General features: G+C 43.1%; 2 protein-coding genes across 2 annotated transcripts; one reads left to right on the top strand and one right to left on the bottom strand.

Annotated features, from left to right (window-relative positions):
- Positions 1–947: 947 nt before the first annotated feature.
- On the bottom strand, positions 948–11,483 carry LOC141154892 (THAP domain-containing protein 5-like). The gene is made up of 4 exons (XM_073641425.1): positions 11,356–11,483; positions 6,372–6,564; positions 4,449–5,426; positions 948–3,703 (listed from the first exon to the last, which is right to left on the bottom strand). Exons 1-4 carry the CDS (start codon positions 11,418–11,420, stop codon positions 3,563–3,565), a joined length of 1,377 nt encoding a protein of 458 aa, XP_073497526.1. The 5' UTR covers positions 11,421–11,483; the 3' UTR covers positions 948–3,562.
- A 123-nt stretch (positions 11,484–11,606) lies between these two features.
- On the top strand, positions 11,607–18,649 carry FANCF (FA complementation group F). Its single transcript, XM_073641427.1, has 2 exons — positions 11,607–11,880; positions 14,653–18,649. The coding sequence occupies exons 1-2, from the start codon at positions 11,811–11,813 to the stop codon at positions 15,705–15,707; spliced, it is 1,125 nt and encodes a 374-aa protein (XP_073497528.1). The 5' UTR covers positions 11,607–11,810; the 3' UTR covers positions 15,708–18,649.
- The last annotated feature ends 2,980 nt before the right edge of the window (positions 18,650–21,629 follow it).

Raw genomic sequence — 21,629 nt, 5'->3', positions numbered from 1 at the left:
GAGACATCCAAAGTTGATTATTTTGTCAAAAATTCTAAAAAATTTCCTGCCCGGACAACGGAGGCACAGAGATTTATATTGAACGTTTCTCTAGAAGATGAAGAATAAAAGGCAAGCGTAATCTAAAAGAAGTTTCAAACTCCCGAATCAGATGTTCTCGCTAATTCAAACCCCCATCCCCCTTCCAAAAACCCAACTATATTCACTTTCTCTGATTTTGGAGAACTACTGGTATCTAATTTTCCTATATTATATGCTTTCTAACCAGAGTTGTAGGGGGACTGCAGACAAATACAAGTATTTGCAATTTCCCTTTTTTTTGTTTTCTGGCCAGCCCGATGGGATGGTGCAGCACATGAGAAAACCTTTGAACAACATCAATAATAAGTATTTCCACATGGTGTTTTGCAGCCTTTCAACTTGATAGTGTCAAGTTCGGAGTGGATTCTGTTAGGAATCCACCTTAAAAAATAAAAAAGTTGAAACTGATGATCGTAACTGACCAAACTAAGCACTGATGAGCCCATCTCAAAAATCTGCACACTTTTGCTGTGGGGGTCCTGCTTACTTTTTCTTAAAGAGGTTCTATAGGATTTTGCCAATTCCAAATCATCTACATCTTATACTTCCCAATATGCGTCTATATTAAAAGTTCTCAAGCCTATTTGCTGCCTTCAGCTGAACTGATATCAGAACATAGTCATTTGGAGTAAAGGTGATGGCAGTGATCTGTCAGCACCTGTGTCCTCCTCTGAGTGTTGTGATTATCAGAACAATCTCCGGCAGCAGCCTATCCCCAGAATTAGTGTTAGAGGACCTGAACTGACCCATCACTGCCATCATCTGTACTCCAAATTAGCACGTCCTTATATCAGTGCAGCTGAAGGCAGCCAAATAGACTAGGAAAAAGCCAGGGTTGGAAGCCACTTACATGCAATTTTTATTTATTTATTTTCAAAGGAATGAAGAGAAATCTCCTAATAAAGTGTAAAGTGATCAGCAAAGTTTCATAACTTTCCACACTGAACAAAATTGTAAAAAAATAATATATTCATTGGTAAAATTTATTGGTGTCAATTGCAAATGTTTTCATTTTAAGGGAAAAAACAAAATAAATATATATATATATATATATATATATATATATATATATATATATATATATATATATATATATATATATATATATATATATATATATATATATATATATATATATATATATACACACACACAAAAATAAAAGAAGCATTTGCGATTTACACATATAAATATACCTTTTTTTGGCGGTAAAAAAAAAGAAAATGTACAATTGGTGGAGAAAGGCTGAACTTTATGAACCTGGATCTTTTTTTCAACCTACTATGCAACTACAGAATCACTAATTGTTCCAATATTTCTGGATAAGCTACCAACATACTTATCCCCAATGCTGCTTCTGTGATGTGAAGTAGATGAGACTTGATAAAGTCTCACCTATGTGCAGCAGAAAAAAAACTGCAACAAAAATGAACTTTCAATCCAGATCTTGTCAATTTATGTTGCAGATTTCATGCTTTCCAATGCAAAGGGTGAAATCTTTTGCAGTTTTGCAACATTAAGGAACAGTTTTGCATATGCGACATTTATGGTCCGAGTTCGGACTGCAATGTCCAGACGGGTAACGGGACTGTTGAGTTCGGGTCGGGCATTGAATCAAAATGTGCAAAACTGTTTCTTCAGCAATGGAACTTAAAAAAAAAATAAATTATGATCTAACAAATTGGTGTAGAAAATCTGCAGCGTATCAGTGTCATGTGGACGTTCCCCTAATCAAAATTTAGAGAATACAATATGCACAAAAACATGATATCCAGAAAAAAGAAAAGTAATCACTTATCCACAGGACAAGTGATAATTTTTGTATCTGTGGGGGGGGGGGGGTCCATCGATCCAGAGAATGTGGTTCTGAAATCCCCTATTGTTTAATACATTCTATGGGACAGCAGAGGACAAGCCGACCGCTGTACTGTGCAATCTCCCGCAGTCCTGTGCGCGGCCACCTCTCCAATCCATCAGGGCATTTTAGAGCCCCCATTCTTGGGATTGTACTGGGTAATCCAACGGTCAGACCCCATCGATTTGCAAATGATTACCTATTCCTTCGATAAGGGATATCTTTTAATGTTGAGAAAAACTTTTTAAAGAAGTCCCTTTGTTGCATAACTTTTCATTCCAATAGACTTTTGCTTGAATGTTTTCATCACTTATAAGATCTACATTTGCTGTCAGCGAATAGGAATCTTACTTCCAGCCAGAGGCCATCTACCTACAAGGGGCACAAGTCACACATCGCGAAAAAAGTTGGAAAGACTTTTTTTATGTTCTCAAAGTAAATCAGGAATATGCAGAACGCCTCATTACAGAGCGATTAGGGGTAAATTATAGAAAACACAAAACCCTATTAAAAAAAACCACACAATTGTATAGCTAGGATTAATGGGCCATAGCCGCTTTCTACTGAAGCAGATCACTGATAGCACCTGTAGCAGGATCACTTTTACCAAGATTGCACATATCCACCTTGGGACCATTATCAGAATGAGTGCAAGGAACGACAGTCACATCCACACTGCTGCATTAAGACTATCTACAGGTTCACACATTCCCCCCCCCCCCCCCACTTACTTCCCATGTCTAAAGACTTTCTAAATAGTCTTTATTAAAAATGTTATTTTTCTGCTGCAGAGTGTCAGTAGGTCCTTTATCTAACTGAATGGCTCACAAAAATGCTACAAATCCATCCAAGCTTCTTCACTGCCCTATGTGATCTCCCCTCCCCTCCTGTCAGTGTTAGAGATAGCAGGAGGGAGGGAGAGAGGTAGTACACATATTTCCAGTGTGGACAGGGCAGAGAGCATCCACAGTCTCAAGGAGGGCAGAGAAAATATGTTATTGAACAGAAAAGCACATAAAGAGAAAATATGTATAGGATAGGAGATATTCTGAGATACGAGCAGTGAATACAGCAGTGCCTTGGACACAGTTTACATCCAGCACCCCCCGCCTTACCCATCTGGGCAGCACTGGGTGAAAATGGCAAAAGTTACAAAATTCTGGCGCCTAAATTTTGCGACTTTTCAAAGCTTTTCTACCAGAATTTTGGTCGTGAAAGCTTTGAGAAATCAGGCCCAATGTCTAGGGTACTGAGGAGGACTCTTGGCCATCTTGGGCAATCGCATAGTCTTTAAATGGAGTTGTAGTGCGTATGTGACTCGGGACTCTCGTTCTTACTGGTATCGGGGGGGTCCCAGTCATTATATGGATAGCTGATAATTTGCAATCACTACACCAATGACCACCTTATTTACGTGTCCAGGCTCGTTGTCAAGCGTTACCAGAATTCCCAGTGTCACCAGTGTACGGAGCCTTGGCTGCCACAGTGAACTAAAGGACAAGTGAGTGCAAAAACAAAAAAATGGCTATATAAATAGAAAACCAGGTACAAAGTCATCTCCTTTCCATATGATGGCAGCAAAGAGCCTCCCACCGATGCAGATTAGAGACACGGCAGGGGAACATTCTATGACTTCTCTATGCGGAGGATTGTCCGGTTTTCACCCTGGAGGGGCACAGCGTACAGCAGGCCTTGGTCCTCGTCTTCACAGACAATGGCAATGGTCTCCGTATCGTCTGTCTGTATAGTGGTGGTGTTCAGACAGGACTAAAAGAAATAAAAATAAAAACACAAACTTCAAGGAAGGGTCAGCACTACATTATATAGACATTATGAGGGCGGATAGCCCAACCCAGTACACCACCAGCCAGGACATATGGCAATCGCAAGGAACTACTCATTCTGGAAAACTTACCGGGGACGCGACCACAGGCCATCCCCGACAAGACCACCGGGGACGCGACCACAGGCCATCCCCGACAAGACCACCGGGGACGCGACCACAGGCCATCCCCAACAAGACCACCGGGGACGCGACCACAGGCCATCCCCGACAAGACCACCGGGGACGCGACCACAGGCCATCCCCCACAAGACCACCGGGGACGCGACCACAGGCCATCCCCCACAAGACCACCGGGGACGCGACCACAGGCCATCCCCCACAAGACCACCGGGGACGCGACCACAGGCCTTCCCCCACAAGACCACCGGGGACGCGACCACAGGCCATCCCCCACAAGACCACCGGGGACGCGACCACAGGCCTTCCCCCACAAGACCACCGGGGACGCGACCACAGGCCTTCCCCCACAAGACCACCGGGGACGCGACCACAGGCCTTCCCCCACAAGACCACCGGGGACGCGACCACAGGCCTTCCCCCACAAGACCACCGGGGACGCTACCACAGACCCCTAAGGCTACCGGGGATGCGAGCACAGGCCCCTAAGGCTTCCAGGGATGTAAATATATGAGTTAGACTTAACCTCCATACAGTCTATCCACTTACCAGATCCAGAAAGTTAAGCTTATCCTCTGAAATCAAGTTTTCCTTCTTTAACTGGTCCACAACGCCTTCCATAACCTCCAGCTTGGAGCAATGCTTCTGATGTCGCTGTTGTAGGGTCATTACTTTCTGCTGCAAGTTCATCACTACAGAGACCATCTCAGCGGTCGATAAAGTTTCCGGAAGTTCGTCTGGTTCCTCTGATAGTTCTGTGCTGAAGTCTGCTGACTCGTCACTGGATGACACCTCATAGATACGTTTTGACACGATGGGAACGGTAGAAGTTATGGGACTTTCAGTAGAGCTTGACAATATGGTCTCTTGAGAAGGTATCAATGGTGGCAGAGGACCAGAAGATGGTACGGGGACAAGGGTGGCTGTTTGCATGGTTTCTAAATAGGACATCACATCCTCTGTGGTCATTGTGGCTGGAGGTGGTGTGGGTAACCCCACTTCAAAAAAGGGTTCGATTGAGATGTTTTCCACCACCAAAGCATCATGATTAGACCCTGAAGTGATCTCAAAGACGGCAGGGACTTCATCTTCAACAGACTGTAAAACGTAGTCATGCTGTAATGTGGTGGTAGCAATGTGTTCTTCAGACAGGAAACCAAGTGGTTCAACCAAAGGAATCTGTTGTATCTGGTGTTCTCCTGACACCTCAATGGGTAACGCTACAGACTGGAAGCCATGAGATGGTGCCAGGGCCAGTGACAACCCGTCAAAGGATTCAACAAAATGAATTAGTGGTACCAGATTCACTGCTCCCACGACTGCACTGGGGTCTGCGTTCAGCAGAAGCTCAGCTCCGTCTATGGAAATCTGACCCATGGAGGAAGTTGGATCCAGAGCAATTGTCAAAGTGTCTGGAAGAACCTGGGTTTCGCTGATGATCAGAGGTGAAACTGCCGACATGCAGACTTCATTAGATAAATTCTGCGTGGGGTTCAGTGTTCTGGGCTTAGTCACTTGTATTCGGCTCTGAAATACAGAAGAAGGGATTAGAAGATGATCACATGAAGAGTTTCTGGCCCAGTAGCAGTTTCCTATTGTATGTTACATGCAATTTTTTTTAAAAAAGGGCAAATAATTAGGGGAATAGTCTTAGGATTACCAGGGGTCCCAAAGATCATAATGTTATGTTTTGAACATCCTGTGTGTAGTAGGAATTCTCCTTTTTCTGCTCAGATTTCCATAGGTTCCACTGAAGCCCTCAGAAATCGATGGACACCACCAAACACATGCACTTTCTGCACAAGCTTGTATTCCTATAGACGTCTATGGGCTCTATTACCTTTACCAGGACCCAGAGAAGTCCAAGACGACAAGCACAGAGAAGATTTAGAGGACTCTGGTCCATTGGCCAGTTCTGTAAACTGTGACCGCTCAAAGGGAGAACTTGGTGAATCTCCTCAACTCCTTGCTCTTCTTCTGATTAGCCAGACTGGTGTGTCGTCATCATTGAAGCCTGAAACACACTCCATGGTGTCGGCCTGGCTAATCAAAGGAAGAGTTGGACATACCGGGAGGAGGAGAGGCACAGGTCTCCATCTAGCGGTCCTGCGGATGGACCAGAGTCCCGCGAATCGATTCTCCCATCTCTAGCATTTATGCATCTTACAAATGGAGACAGATCGTAGAGATGAGTGGATTGCTTCAGCGTCAATGTCAGTATTCCGCGGCCACCGGACGGGAGCCCTGTCGATGTCTCTTCTCATTAGTAGACCACCGTGACGTCAGGCCACAATGATGGCCCTGCACCAGGCCTACAAATCAGAAGAGGAGCCGGAAATGCCAGCAAGTAGGAAAGAGAAAGAGGTTCGCAGGGCTTGGAGAGTACCAAGATGACCACTGGACCAGGGTCCTGCTAATCTATTCGCTCATCTCTATAAGCGAGAAAGAAGAGATCAAGTACAGAATACCTACCGACACAATCGGGCCGGAGGAGAAGATGGTGGGGACAGCGTCATGTCTGAGGTAGCGGACCCCCCACCGAATATGGAAACAAGACGGTCTGAAGTGCTTGCTGCAAAGATACTGGTTTTTCGTGGGGAAGAAGTTTTCTACATTCAGGTTTGTCAGCCATTGCTTGAGACGCACTTTGTCATGTAATGGAAACCTGGGGGAAACAAGGAGAATCAGTCATGTGAAAAACGATGGAGGCGCTGGATGTCACCTCCGTACAGTCGTCTGCAGAGCATTGCCGACTCCAGCACCATCGCCAGAACCAGAGCGCACGTCTGTTACCTAATCACCTTCTTAAAGACAATTTTGGACTCTATATGATATACAGAATATTTTTTACACCACCGACATACAAGAGTCATAGACAAGGAAGGCTTCATTTAAAATAGCATTTGTTTTTCTGTCTTCATATTCTTTTTTGTTTTTCAGTTGACAAAAGTCATTATGAGAGGAGGAGGCGAGCTGTGACATCCTCTATTGTGAATGGTGGATCCTGTGTTATTTACTGTATATAGAGGTGCGATCAGTTATTGTACAGGAGGAGGAGGAGGTGAGCTGTGACATCACCTATTGTGAATGGTGGATCCTGTGTTATCTACTGTATATAGAGGTGTTATCAGTCACTGTACAGGAGGAGGAAGAGGTGAGCTGTGACATCACCTATTGTGAATGTGGATCCTGTGAGTCTAGTATTAGGCCTAGTGGCCAGTGTGAAAAAAAAACACACAAAACCTCTATTTAAACAATAGGTCCTTTTCTGATAACACATTTCCTTCAAGGGAATGTGATCACCTATATAATGTACCATGTACTGTCCCTGTCACATTTTTCCTATTAATCCCTGTAAGCTTAAGGTGCAGTCAGACGGCCGGATAAATGGGAACGAGATCGGAACGCAGTGCACAGACTGACCGACGGCTCTCCTGACCCGAGCGTGACAGCTGTATAGAAATATACAGGGAGAGCCGCAAGCCAATCTGTGAACTGCACTCCAATTTATACAGTCGTCTGACTGTACCGTTGGCAGACCTGGAGTGGGGCATCATTACCCATCCACCCACCATGACAGAATATGCATGTCCCTCTACCTAGCTACCTTGATGCAGCAATCACTATGGACTGTGCCCTCAAGGGAATTAAACACCCGGGATCAGAGTTCTCTGTATCGGTAACATAGCAAGTATACATCTGCACATTCACGGCGGTTTGCATCAATTACATAGCTGTAAAATTAATTGACTGAAGGGGTTTTATGGATGATCCCGGTCTATTGTCTCTACTGTCATCATTAGCTGCTTCCAAACCGCCCATGGACGTAAAATGTCCAGTACAGTGTCCATTTTAGGACATGATCAGATATCAAAATCAAACATCAGAATGATGTCAGTTTGAGGCTAAATACCCTGTCTGAGAAGCGATTCCGACGGGCGATTCTTACACCAGTAATAATAATAAAAAAAAAAAGTAACTGTTCGCTGATGGGACATGAACCCAAATTTCTGTGTCCCAAAGCCAGTGCACTAACCTATTAACTTAGTTGTAAAAGCCTTGGAATTCTGTTTGGTTATATGATTTTCAGTGCAAAGTTGTCTAAAACTCATTGGGACGTATGCACAGACTGCAAGCAAGCCAAATTCAAATGATGTTTGATTCTGATGTGTGAGTCTGATGTGTGACTTTCTTCAAACATCAGAATCATAATGACTTTTAGTCATCCTGAGTATTTTCATCGTTGATCTCATAAGACAAGAAAAGCTGTCAGCTACTATCATTTGACTGGATAGCGCAATGGTAAGGCGTCAGTCTCTGAAACTACAGTGTCAGAGTTCAAATCCTGATAGGAATAAGATTGTTATTTTTTATTTTTTTTTAAATTATGACTATTTAGCACACAAACTACAGGGGTGTTTTACTTTTAATATCTGACACTGATTTAATACATCAAGATGACAGAGTTTCAGACATGCTGTCTATTTGCATGGTAAATTACATAGTCAAAGTAAATTGGGAGGCACTAATTTACTACATATCTATTTCCAAGTGACTTTATATTTGCATAATTTCTTAAAGGGGTCTAATGATAAAATGTCTTTATTGTAAATATTTACAATTTACTTTGGCTATGTAATTTACCATGCAAATATACAGCGTGTCTGAAACTCTTAACACATCAGTATGACAATCAGAGTGTCAGATATTAAAAGTAAAACACCCCTGTAGTTTGTGTGCTAAACAGTCATAATTAAGAAAAAAAAAAAAAAAGAAACATCCTTCTTCCTATCAGGATTTGAACTCTGAGGCTGCGTGCACACGACGAGTTTTTCATGCATTTCCGCAGCGGAAACGCATCAAAAACGCATGGTAATCCGCACCCATGGTCCCCAATGGCATTCCGCAATGTCAATGCACATGCTGCGGATTTTTCCGCAGCGTTTCTGCAGCGCTCATAAATCCGCAGCATGTTCATTAATTTTGCGGAAGCGCCACCATTGACTTGCATTGAGACGCATAGAATCCGTGTCTGTACATTTGTACAAGCAGATAATATGTGTTTCAATGTGCGGATGGTACCCAGTTCTGGAGGAGAGAAGACTCTCATCCAGACCTGGGTACCAATGTACCTGTAAAAAAAAGAATAAAATAACAAATAAAGTTTATATTCACCTGTCCGGCGGCCCCTGCAGCGCTTCTCCTTCCAGGACCTGAGATGACGTCGCGGTCATGTCTCGCGAGATGCCGGCAAGCCAGGAAGGAACCAGGAAGGAGTGCGACAGCATCGGAGGTAAGTATAGCTTTATTTTTTTAATTTTTACGGTCACTGCTCACACTGTATAAATCCATGCTGTTTGCATGGATTTATATAGTGTGACCTAGTTGTCAAGCACTTTCCAAGTGATGCTATCGCCTGGAAAGTGCTTGTCAATCTGCATGCGGAAACGCATGTATTCTGCAGGAAAAACGCATGCACAATCTGCATAAGTTTTTTTTGCCAGGGAGATGCAGAAATGCTGCAGAAATTTTCTGCTTCATTTCTGCATCGTGGGCACATAGCCTGATACTGTAGTTTGAGAGACTGATGCCTTACCATTGCACTATCCAGTCAAGTGATAGCAACTAGTAGCTTTTCTTGTCTTATGAGATCAACCATGAAAATACTCAGGGTGACAAAGTCAAAAAGTCATTGTGATTCTGATTCTGATGTTTGAAGAAAGTCACACATCAGACTCACACATCAAAATCAAACATCATTTGAATTTGGCTTGCTTGCAGTCTGTGCATATGTCCCAATGAGTTTTAGACAACTAAGTTAATAGCTTAGTGGTTAGTGCACTGGCTTTGGGACACAGAATTTTGGGTTCAAGTCCCATCAGTGAATAGTTACTTTTTATTATTATTATTATTACTACAGTTGTAAAAGTCACTCGTCAAAATCAGTTCTCAGACAGGGTATTTAGCCTCAAACTGACATCATTCTGATGTTTGATTTTGATATCTGATCATGTCCTAAAATGGACACTAAAATGGACACGGTAGTCCAGGAATGTTCTAAAGTGTCACTGAAGAGAAAGCAGCTGACGAAATTGTGCACTGCGAGATGAGGGTCAGACACAGCCAGACTCCCCATAAGGAAGGCAGCGAGGGTTTACTACCAGCTCTGCCTTCTGGATCTCTGTGTATACAGTATAGGAAGCACAGAGCTCCTGTCCTACCGATGACCGGGGACCAGGAGCTGCTCGGTCCCAATAGACCCAAATCTGGGGGTTATATACCCAATACTATTACAGGGAAAAACGGATTTAAAAAAGTATTTAAAATCAGGGCTGTGGAGTCGGTGAGCCAAATCCCAAACTCCTCAATTTCCCCAACTTCACAGCCCGGCCTCACCACTGAGCGCGTACACGACGTGCAGCCGCCCGGCCTCACCACTGAGCGCGTACACGACGTGCAGCCGCCCGGCCTCACCACTGAGCGCGTACACGACGTGCAGCCGCCCGGCCTCACCACTGAGCGCATACACGACGTGCAGCCGCCCGGCCTCACCACTGAGCGCGTACACGACGTGCAGCCCGGATTCATCTCAACTAAACGCCGAGATCCTTAGATCAGGAACAGACATTTATAGGACATTTCATAACTTTCCCAAATTCTTATGGAAACATTTCCAGCACATCCTGCATTGTACTACTGAACCCAATGTAAATGTATTATATATTTTAGGAGTCAGAGTCTGTCCATTTTAAACCGACTGTACAGCCCTGATTTAAATGCCTCCCTAAGTTAATTTAGGACCTAATGTGTGAAATAAAAAGTAGGGAAAAAAAATAATAAATAATCATCTAAAGAAAAAAGCTACAAGTCAGCATCACTATTACTGGCCTGACTCCATCATACAAGATTAAAAAACTGTGTCCCATAGATAAGAAACATTGTTACTGAAAAGTAAACAAAATGTTTTCAGGGCTCCTTACTGGAGAGGAAAAATATATATTTTTTTTTTCTCTCCAACACAGATCAATAGGTTGTTTTGTTGGAGTTTTTTTGTTTGTTTTTACTATTATTTTTCCTGATAGCTGATAGATAAAAGAGAAGTAAAAAAAAATTTAAAAAATGTCGGCATAATAAACAAAAAAAAAAAGATTAAAAAAAAAAGTTACGGTATTTCAACATCTGAACGAGAAAAATTATTTACAGTCCTTAAAAAATAAAGGACAAAAAAAAACAGCTTATAAAAAAAAAAAAAAAGTGTCTGGCGGGGAAATGGTTAACACTAATAAACAGATGAAATACAACAAGGAAGTGACTAGAAGTTCGGTCCGGAGTTCGCGCCCCACGCACTGCACGGCCCGGGCGGTGACTCCGCCACTAGTGAACTTCCAGCCGCACGTCCCTGTGCACAGGTCACACCGCCCCCTCCCCCACACAGGCGCAGCAGCCCCGCACTCACTTGTAGTAACTTTCCCTGCCTGTCTCCGCTCTCCTGCACTCCGGGACCACGCAGCTCTTCGGCATTCTGCTCGCTCTCTCTTGCCTATAAAAAAAAAAAAAAAAAAACACACAATAATGACGTTTTCCGTTGTCCCCGTGACGTCATCCGGAAACGCTGAAATATGTGTAACCCTCAGCGGCCATTTTAGATCAGGGAACTCCGATTGGCTTCTTGTAATCTGTTGCCCAAAAATGAGCGGCCGTGACGTCATCCTTGCGCGACTTACGTACGCTCACCACGCCGTCGGACATATTTACTAAGGGCAGAGTCGCTGCTGCTGCCAGTGAAGCTGTTTGGACGCCGTTATAGAACGTATGTGATCGATTGAGGAAGAGCCGCTATCAGGGACTGCTCACCTCAGAGAGCGGCGGCTGACTAGATAAAGACGGTTCCGCGGAGGGGTGCCCCCTCTAATGAAGGGGCGTGGTTTGGAGTTCAGCGTTGCGATCCCACATGGAACTTCCGGAAAAATAGAGTTGGCAAGTATGTGTGTAATTATAGGTGATGGGGGTCAGCTCTGCACCAGAACACCGAGTCCTGATGCCACCAATTCACGTGTTCACCTTATTCAGTGTGGAGCCTCGCCTTAAACCACACCTGTCTTAGAATGTGAGTCCAGAGGGCGGTCCTACTAGTGATTGTCAGTTGTAGGAGTCCAGTGGGCGGACCTACTAGTGATTGTCAGTTGTAGGAGTCCAGTGGACGGACCTACTAGTGATTGACGGCTGTAGAAGTCCAGTGGGCGGACCTACTAGTGATTGTCAGTTGTAGGAGTCCAGTGGACAGACCTACTAGTGATTGACGGCTGTAGGAGTCCAGTGGGCGGTCCTACTAGTGATTGACGGCTGTAGAAGTCCAAAGGGCGGACCTACTAGTGATTGACGGCTGTAGAAGTCCAAAGGGCGGTCCTACTAGTGATTGACAGCTGTAGAAGTCCAGAGGGCGGTCTTACTAGTGATTGACGGCTGTAGGAGTCCTGTGGGCAGTCCTACTAGTGATTGACGGCTGTAGGAGTCCAGTAGGCGGTCCTACTAGTGATTGACAGCTGTAGAAGTTCAAAGGGCGGACCTACTAGTGATTGACTGCTGTAGGAGTCCAGTGGGCGGTCCTACTAGTGATTGACGGCTGTGGGCGGTCCTACTAGTGATTGACGGCTGTAGGAGTCCAAAGGGCGGTCCTACTAGTGATTGACGGCAGTAGAAGTCCAAAGGGCGGTCCTACTAGTGATTGACGGCTGTAGAAGTCCAGAGGGTGGTCCTACTAGTGATTGACGGCTGTAGAAGTCCAGAGGGCGGTCCTACTAGTGATTGACGGCTGTAGAAGCCCAGAGGGAGGTCCTACTAGTGATTGACGGCTGTAGGAGTCCAGTGGGCGGTCCTACTAGTGATTGACGGCTGTGGGCGGTCCTACTAGTGATTGACGGCTGTAGGAGTCCTGTGGGCAGTCCTACTAGTGATTGACGGCTGTAGGAGTCCAGTGGGCGGTCCTACTAGTGATTGACAGCTGTAGAAGTCCAAAGGGCGGACCTACTAGTGATTGACGGCTGTAGAAGTCCAAAGGGCGGACCTACTACTGATTGACGGCTGTAGGAGTCCAGAGGGCGATTACATGTATGGACGGTGATTTCCAGACCGATCACTGATCTGGCATGAACTATAAGCACATGAGACTGTTCATTCAGGTCTGGCGGTTCATAATCTGCCCGGGCGGTTGCAGTCCGTACCAGGATCACGGAACACAGATTTGTGAAGCCAGCCTCAGTATGACGAGCGCCCTGACAGCCGCCCATGTCATAGACACCGCATAATATACTGGCATCCAGTCAAATAAAGAACTATTTTGTGTAAAATGTATTATAATGGGCATCACAATTATGCACATCAGGTATGGACACAAAGATGGTAAACCAGTTAGGGGTTGTCAAACCTTTTGAGGACTATTTTTTTTTTTTTTTTTTTTAATTTTTAATCCATGTATTTTACAATAAAAAAAAAACATTTTTTTGCAATTGGGATTATTGCACCATTTTGCTGCCATAGGCTCTTTGTTTCCTGCACATTCACCTTTGATGTGGTCCATGGTCATAAATCAGCGATAGGAGCTCAGAAAAAGACCGATAAAGGAACCTCAAACTCTCCCATCAGAAGAAGCTCAGTGACAATGTCAAGCAATTTGTGCTGCACAAATCAGATTGAATGTGCGGTTGCAGCACGCTGTGTATTTTTTGGGCATGGCGTTTTAAGAGTAAATCTTGTTTGATGACCTGGCCGGGACCTTTGATAATATGCTCCATTTGCAATATCTCTCACTTGACATACAATAGTTAGATATTGCTAATGGACGATCAGCCATTGTTATGTAGACATCTCCTGTGGTGCTCTGGTTGATAACATTGACAAGACAAGCTGGTGGGTCATTGTTCTATTCACAATCCGTCTGGTGTTTGGTGGTCTGAGTTCACTTTCTTCAAAGGGTTCACCTTCGTTTGGAATGGACATCTGACCTCAAGTTTGTGTAACGAAGACCCGACAAAGGTCATCTGGCCTCAGGCCTTCGAAATAAAAACGTTTCCCAAGTGCAAAGACGCCATCTACTTCTCAGTTAGGATGCAAGAACTTTCTACAACAAGAGTCGGAGACGAGTCAAGTCTTGCACCACCAACCCCGCTGGCTACTTACAGCATCCCTGCAGATGATTGACAAGTCTCTCCCATAGCGAAAGACCTGTCAATCACTGGGAGTAGAGTATATTTTCTCTGAAATGCTGAAACTTTTCATGAAAAAAAATATACCTGGCTGCGATCGTGGTTTGAGCGGCATGAAACACATGACAAAGTTCCCTTTATCTCATTCTGCAGCCCAGAAATACTCCGTGCAACACAGAGGCCATAGAAGGCAAAGGCTGCAATATTTTGAGTGAAACCCAATTGCAAAAATGATGTTTAGCCCCAAATAGATGTATTTAAGTAATAATAAAAAGAATTATCCCCAAAGGTGGCAACCCACTTAATAAAACAGGTTACTCCGCATGAAATGTGGGGGGAAATAGACTAAATTACTTTTTACTCTCTATATTCACAGCCCAAAAATATTTATTAGTACAATTTCTCCCACATAGAACAAGTTCTCATGGTCACATGCTCGCTAACTTTGCCGTGCCTATTCCCATGCTCAGGATCGGTGGGGGGTCGGATGCATTTATCCTGTGGATCTGGGGGCATCACTTGTTTTCCCCATCTCTCTTTCTACAATTTAGGTGGATGTGATGGCATCATGGCTGGGAAGATGAGGACCCTGCTGGACAATTTGGACCAATTTCTAGAAGTTCTGGCGCTATCTCAGAGTGTCCATGCCGAAGATTGGGATATCCTCCACATCCAGCGAGCTCTTGAATGGGGAACCTATTTTCAGCATGTCCACCATCAGTGCAATGCAAATAAACCCCTTAGGAACTCAATAGAAGCTCATCTTACCGAGAAGAACCAAGAACTTTCTGGATATCTGAAAACTTACCATCACGTTACGTTTGATGACCTGAGTAAAGGCCGGGATCTCCTGTGTATGTCTCTCCTCCAGAACAAGGCTCTTCCCGATCCCGTATTTAAGTATCTGACTGAACTGCTCCGAAACTCCGAATCCAAAGGTGCTGAGTCGATGAGTTTAACCCATGTGATATCCAAAAAAGTGGCCTCACAACTACTTCTAGCTCTTCCTCTATTGGCGTCTGAAGGATTTTACGAGTTATCAGACAACCCTATACTAATGACACAAGCCAACCTCCTGAGAAAACGTATAGAAGGACGATTGGAGGTGTCAGAAGACAACCAGAAGTCCTTCATCGTCTCAGATATTCTTGGCCGGATTTCTAGACCACATGTCTACCACCTGTTAGTAGCTGTTCTTTTATCTAATGAAGCATCCGAACACCAGGATCCCATATCTGATCTTCTCCTGGATTGGCTTCTGTCAGATGAGGACCTCTCTGGTGGCCTTTTCATGAATGTAAGATGCCAGGTCCTGGCAAAATTAAGCTTCATGTCCTCCAAATTCAGGAACATCTACATGGATCATTTGGTTAAGATGGGGAGTAGTATGCAACCAGACCTGACTTGTGGGAAATGGGGTAGTGACTCCTTTAACCTTACTTTTGATGGACTGATGGATCATTATAAGCACCTGATGGAAGGACCTGAAGACGTGAAAGACTCCATATTGACTAGACTTCGGACCCTAAAAAGTAAAGATGGGAACTATGATGTGCCTGGTGTTAGTATATGGACTGATGTACTGGCTGAAATACAGAAGCCTTAAAATGTTTTTTTGTGTTTCCATAGTTTGTTTTTGTTATGTGATGTAAAAATGTATCACCTGGGCTTATAAAAAGGACCCATCTGCTCTCCTGACATGTCTGTTTTAGGCTATGTTCACATGTCCAGTAGTGATCCATTAGAACAGATCCAGCAGCAATCAGTTGGCAAAAAACTTGTTCAGACACAACTTGTTAGTCCTTTTTTAAATAATTGATCTCCCAATGGGTCCGTTTTTTTTAACCTTGAAGTGTATGGAAAATGGATCCGTTAATTAGCTATCCATTTTTGCTTCATTTATTACGGATCCATTTTTTCTTACTGGATCCAGTTACCGGCACCGGAAAATCCTGACAGCACGCAATGTGAGGATTCACAAGTCTGCAGTCATATATTGACTGCTAACTTTCAGTGCCAAACTGGACAAACGCTCTCTGCTGCTTTAAAACTGGTCTTCATTAAAAATGTTCAACTATTTTGCTTCTACAGAGTCTGTAAGTTCTTTAGCTGAGCACTTTGCAAAAATGTTACAATCCATTAGAGCACCCAGGTATGACCCTTGGGCAAACATACTGTTGGTGCAACCTGTGCGGCCCTAGAAGTAAGGGGGCTACTAGCACCTTCAAAGCAGCAAACATCTGTGTCCGATAAATAAAGGGGTTCATTATGATAAATCATTGTTTTGCAAAATCCTCGATTCATAGTGACTTTCGTTTTTGCGTCTTGATGAACAGAGCGGTGGAGAAAAACGCGCCAAATCCATTAAGCAGCGTTAATGAATTTGGCTCATATTTCAGCTGCCATCCGTCACTGGGAAAAAAATGTCCTCCAGTCTGGAACTGGAGTACATTTCTGTAGTAATCTACGCCACATTTTCGGCATAAAATTTGCTGAATTTAATTGGCCATGCCCTCTCTTCAAATAGTTGGCAAAGCTATCCGGGATTGAACAAAAACCCTCATAAAAATTGCTAAATTTTTGCACAACTACAAGTTGTGCAAAAAAATTGCGGCATTTCAAGCAATTTTATGCCCCGAAAATTTGCTAAACCCTCTTTATAAATTGGGCTTAATCTCAGTCTCTGCATTTCTGCTTTTTCATGAAGCAGATAAATAATATATTTCTATGTATATATGACCAAATTCAGAGAAGGAGTATTGGAGTCAGGAGTTCTCCTCTGTAATACCGCTGACGGAAGCCTCTCCTTTTTTATAATTCACAGAAAAAATGCAACTTATAAAAGCATTAATTTTTATTAAATATACATTAAAAAGGTCTACAGTGACATGTAAAAGTTTGGGCAACTGTGGCTAAAATTACTGTTGTTGTGAACAGTTAAGCAAGTTGAAGATGAAATGATCTCTAAAAGGCCTAAAGTTACAGATGACACATTTACTTTGTATTTTAGGGGAAAAAAATACATATTTTTTCATCTCTTACATTTTAAAAATTACAAAAAGGAATATGTGCCAATGCAGAAGATTGGGCACCCTGCATGGTTAGTACCTAGTAGCGCCCTCTTTTGAAAGTATAACAGCATGTGAACACTTTTTGTAGCCAGACAAGAGTCTTTCAATTCCTGTTTGAGGGATTTTCATCCATTCTTCCAGTTCTGTGAGATTCTGGGTCGTCTTGCATGCACTGCTCTTTTGAGGTCTAGTCTGAGATTTTCAATGACGTTCAGATCAGTGGACTGTGAGGCAGGGCTGTGGAGTCGGTAAGCCAAACCTCCCACTCCCGACTCCTCAATTTCCATGACTCCGACTCCCTTATACATGGCTCATGTTTAAGTGATAAATTTACTGAAGCACAGATTCATCTCAGCTAAAAGTCTAGACCCTTAGATCAGGAACAGGACAGATATTTATAGGACATTTCATAACTTTCTCAAATTCTTATGAAAAGATATTCCCCACAAACTGCATTGAACTACTGTACCCAATTTATTATATATTTTAGGAGTTGGAGTCAGTCCATTTTATTCCAACTCCGATTCCGACTCCACCAAAATGGACTCCACAGCCCTGCTGTGAGGGCTATTGTAAGACCTTCAGCTTGCGCCTTTTGAGTTTAGTATATTGTGGATTTTGACGTGTGTTTGGGATGATTATATATTTGTAGAAGCCATCCTCTTTTCAACTTCAGCTTTTTATAGAGGGTTTTATGTTTGCATCAAGAATTTGTTGAAATTTAATTGAATCCATTTTTCCTTCTACCCGTGAAATGTTACTTGTGCCATTAACTGCAACACAACCCCAAAGCATACTTCTAACGCTGAATTTTATGGTGAGGACGCAGGAGAGGTTTTCTTCTGATGACTGTTCCATAAAGGCCATATTTGTACAGATGTCTCTGAATAGTAGAACAATGTACCACAACTCCAGAGTCTGCTAAATCTTTCTGAAGGTCTTCTGCAGTCAAGGGGTTATGATTTGCCTCTCTAGCAATCCTATGAGCAGCTCTGACATTTTGCTTGGTCTTCCAGACCCTACCTTGACCTCCACTGTTCCTCTTTACTGCCATTTCTTAATTACATTTCGAACTAAGGAAAGGGCAACTTGAAAACGCTTTATCTTCTTATAGCCTTCGTTTTCAGAGTGCTAGGCAGCTACTTAGAAGAACCCATGGATGCTGTTTTTGGGCACAAGATTAGAGGAGGCTGGGTTTTTATAAGGCTGGGAAATTTGCATCACGTGACCTTTCCTAACGATGAACAAGCCCTAGCCCTAACAGGCTAATTAAGGTCTGAAACCTTGGTCAAAGTTATTTGAGCACACACATCTCCAGGGGTGCCCAAATTTTTGCATCGTCCCATTTTCCTTTTTTTAATTTTTAAAATGTAAAGATGAAAATATATACAGTACAGACCAAAAGTTTGGACACACCTTCTCATTTGAAGATTTTTCTGTATTTTCATTACTTTGAAAATTGTACATTCACACTGAAGGCATCAAAACTATGAATTAACACTTGTGGAATTATATACTTAACAAAAAAGTGTGAAACAACTGAAAATATGTCTTCTATTCTAGGTTCTTCAAAGTAGCCACCTTTTGCTTTGATGACTGCTTTGCACACTCTTGGCATTCTCTTGATCAGCTTCAAGAAGTAGTCACCTGAAATGGTTTTCACTTCACAGGTGTGCCCTGTCAGGTTTAATAAGTGGGATTTCTTGCCTTATAAATGGGGTTGGGACCATCAGTTGTGTTGTGCAGAAGTCAGGTGGATACACAGCTGATAGTCCTATTGAATAGACTATTAGAATTTGTATTATGATAAGAAAAAAGCAGCTAAGTAAAGAAAAACGAGTGGCCATCATTACTTTAAGAAATCAAGGTCAGTCAGTCCGAAAAATTGGGCAAACTTTGAAAGTGTCCCCAAGTGCAGTTGCAAAAACCATCAAGCGCTACAAAGAAACTGGCTCAGATGAGGACCGCCCCAGGAAAGGAAGACCAAGAGTCACCTCTGCTTCTGAGGATAAGTTTATTCGAGTCACCAGCCTCAGAAATCGCAGGTTAACAGCAGCTCAGATTAGAGACCAGGGCAATGCCACACAGAGTTCTAGCAGCAGACACATCTCTACAACAACTGTTAAAAGGAGACTTTGTGCAGCAGGCCTTATTGGTAAAATAGCTGCTAGGAAACCACTGCTAAGGACAGGCAACAAGCAGAAGAGACTTGTTTTGGCTAAAGAACACAAGGAATGGACATTAGACCACTGGAAATCTGTGCTTTGGTCTGATGAGTCCAAATTTCAGATCTTTGGTTCCAACCAACGTGTCTTTGTGCGACGCAGAAAAGGTGAACGGATGGACTCTACATGCCTGGTTCCCATCGTGAAGCATGGAGGAGGAGGTGTGATGGTGTGGGGGTGCTTTGCTGGTGACACTGTTGGGGATTTATTCAAAATTGAAGGCATACTGAACCAACATGGCTACCACAGCATCTTGCAGCGGCATGCTATTCCGTCCGGTTTGCGTTTAGTTGGACCATCATTTATTTTTCAACAGGACAATGACCCCAAACACACCTCCAGGCTGTGTAAGGGCTATTTGACCAAGAAGGAAAGTGATGGGGTGCTACGCCAGATGACTTGGCCTCCACAGTCACCAGACCTGAACCCAATCAAGATGGTTTGGGGTAAGCTGGACCGCAGAGTGAAGGCAAAAGGGCCAACAAGTGCTAAGCATCTCTGGGAACTCCTTCAAGATTGTTGGAAGACCATTTCCGGTGACTACCTCTTGAAGCTCATCAAGAGAATGCCAAGAGTGTGCAAAGCAGTCATCAAAGCAAAAGGTGGCTACTTTGAAGAACCTAGAATATAAGACATATTTTCAGTTGTTTCGCACTTTTTTGTTAAGTATATAATTCCACATGTGTTAATTCATAGTTTTGATGCCTTCAGTGTGAATGTACAATTTTCTTCTTTTTTTTTTTTGCCTAAAATACAAAGGAAATGTGTCATCTTTAACTTTTTTAGAGATCATTTCATCTTCAACTTGCTTAAGTGTTCATAATAACAGTAATTTTGACCAGGGGTGCCCAAACTTCTACATGCCACTGTATCTGTATAAACTTTGAACATTGAAGAAATCTGGGAACAAGGTATGGGTCAATCTTATGCCTCTCTATGGCTGTAATTGAGGGTGTTGTAACAACAGAGAGAACCGTTAGCCAAAAGATGTTGATAACCTCACTCTGAAGTCCCCTGTACAGTCCCTCATAAGTAAAATACCCTGCCTAGCCGTAGAGGTTGGCACCCTAGTTACGCAAATGGCGCCCCCGCATAATGTAGGCTCACCTTCTTATAGCCCTAGTAGGCCCTATAGCTAATAGTATTAGATAGGTGAAAAAAATTGACATATGAGAAGGTAGAATAGATAAGCCAAGGAACTGACAACAAAAGCATACACCAATATTATGCTACAGTATATAGCAACCAAGTCAGAAAATATATACAAATGTCCCTTACACACCTTTTAATTAAAATCCTAGGATATTCAAGAAGGTGTTATATTTCATGTGCATATCAACACAATGGAAGCCAGGTAACCTGAAATGGTCACCACATTTGCATAAGTATAAAGGCAAACATATTCAAAAGAACTCCAAGCCTTTCCCCTCTGTTCATCAGTAGTAAAGTATTGACATAGTACTTAGCTGACACTGCTGTAAGAGATGGTGCCTCACTGATAGGAGGTGTCACATTGGTGATTCAGAGCTGCCCAGTCCCATTAGTGTCTGAAGGCGAGTCCCTTCCACCATTAAAGAAGGGAATATTGAAAAAAATAAAAAGTTTATTTAAAAAAAAAAGATGTTGTAAAGCGTAATGGCACTTTCAAAATATTTTCCCATAATTACTTGGTTGAAATTTTGATCAATAAGGAGCAGAAGACTCCGACTGTCTTTGGGAACCTCTTTAGTCTTCGAAAGGAGCTGAGTGGCCAACTGGTGCACCTTTGTTCATTGACTGGTTCAGATCTCAGCGTCTGCGCCCCAACCGATCAAAACTTCTGTCGTGTCTTTACGTCATATGAAGGGTTTTTGAGAAGTGCCGTAACACTTTAAAAGTAAAATTGAACGTGGTCTGAAGAGTGAAAAAAAAAATAGGTAATGTTTTTATGATGCATTCCTTATAAGACTTAATGGGAATATGTCAACATTAAGAAGGGGCAGACACCTTGATTCCAGCAATCTGTCACTTACTAGGGTGTGTTTTGGGGTTTCAATTAAATAAGTGTTTTATCAGCAGGAGATTATCTCTACATCACAAGGTATGTCCTGGTCCAACTACTCCCCCACCACTGATAAGCAGTTTCTGCCTATACACAGTGTGCACAGAAAGCTGCCAATCAGTGGTGTGGGCGGGGTTATACAGAGCTCAGCATACAGAGCTCAGCATTCAGAGCTCTGCTAGATCTGCAGC

The sequence above is a fragment of the Phyllobates terribilis genome, unplaced genomic scaffold (assembly GCF_046119375.1).
Source record: "Phyllobates terribilis strain yellow unplaced genomic scaffold, ASM4611937v1 Scaffold_7__3_contigs__length_470593459, whole genome shotgun sequence".
In the NCBI taxonomy this organism is placed as follows: domain Eukaryota; kingdom Metazoa; phylum Chordata; class Amphibia; order Anura; family Dendrobatidae; genus Phyllobates; species Phyllobates terribilis.
This window is presented reverse-complemented; position numbering and strand designations above follow the sequence as displayed.

Coding starts and splice junctions, on each gene's coding strand:
- LOC141154892 (XM_073641425.1), bottom strand. CDS start 11,420: ATGCCGAAGAGCTGCGTGGTCCCGGAGTGCAGGAGAGCGGAGACAGGC. Junction 6,565..11,355: donor GGCAGGGAAAGTTACTACAA/GTGAGTGCGGGG, acceptor TGTTTCCCCCAG/GTTTCCATTACATGACAAAG. Junction 3,704..4,448: donor AGCTTAACTTTCTGGATCTG/GTAAGTGGATAG, acceptor TATTTCTTTTAG/TCCTGTCTGAACACCACCAC.
- FANCF (XM_073641427.1), top strand. CDS start 11,811: ATGAAGGGGCGTGGTTTGGAGTTCAGCGTTGCGATCCCACATGGAACT. Junction 11,881..14,652: donor CGGAAAAATAGAGTTGGCAA/GTATGTGTGTAA, acceptor TCTACAATTTAG/GTGGATGTGATGGCATCATG.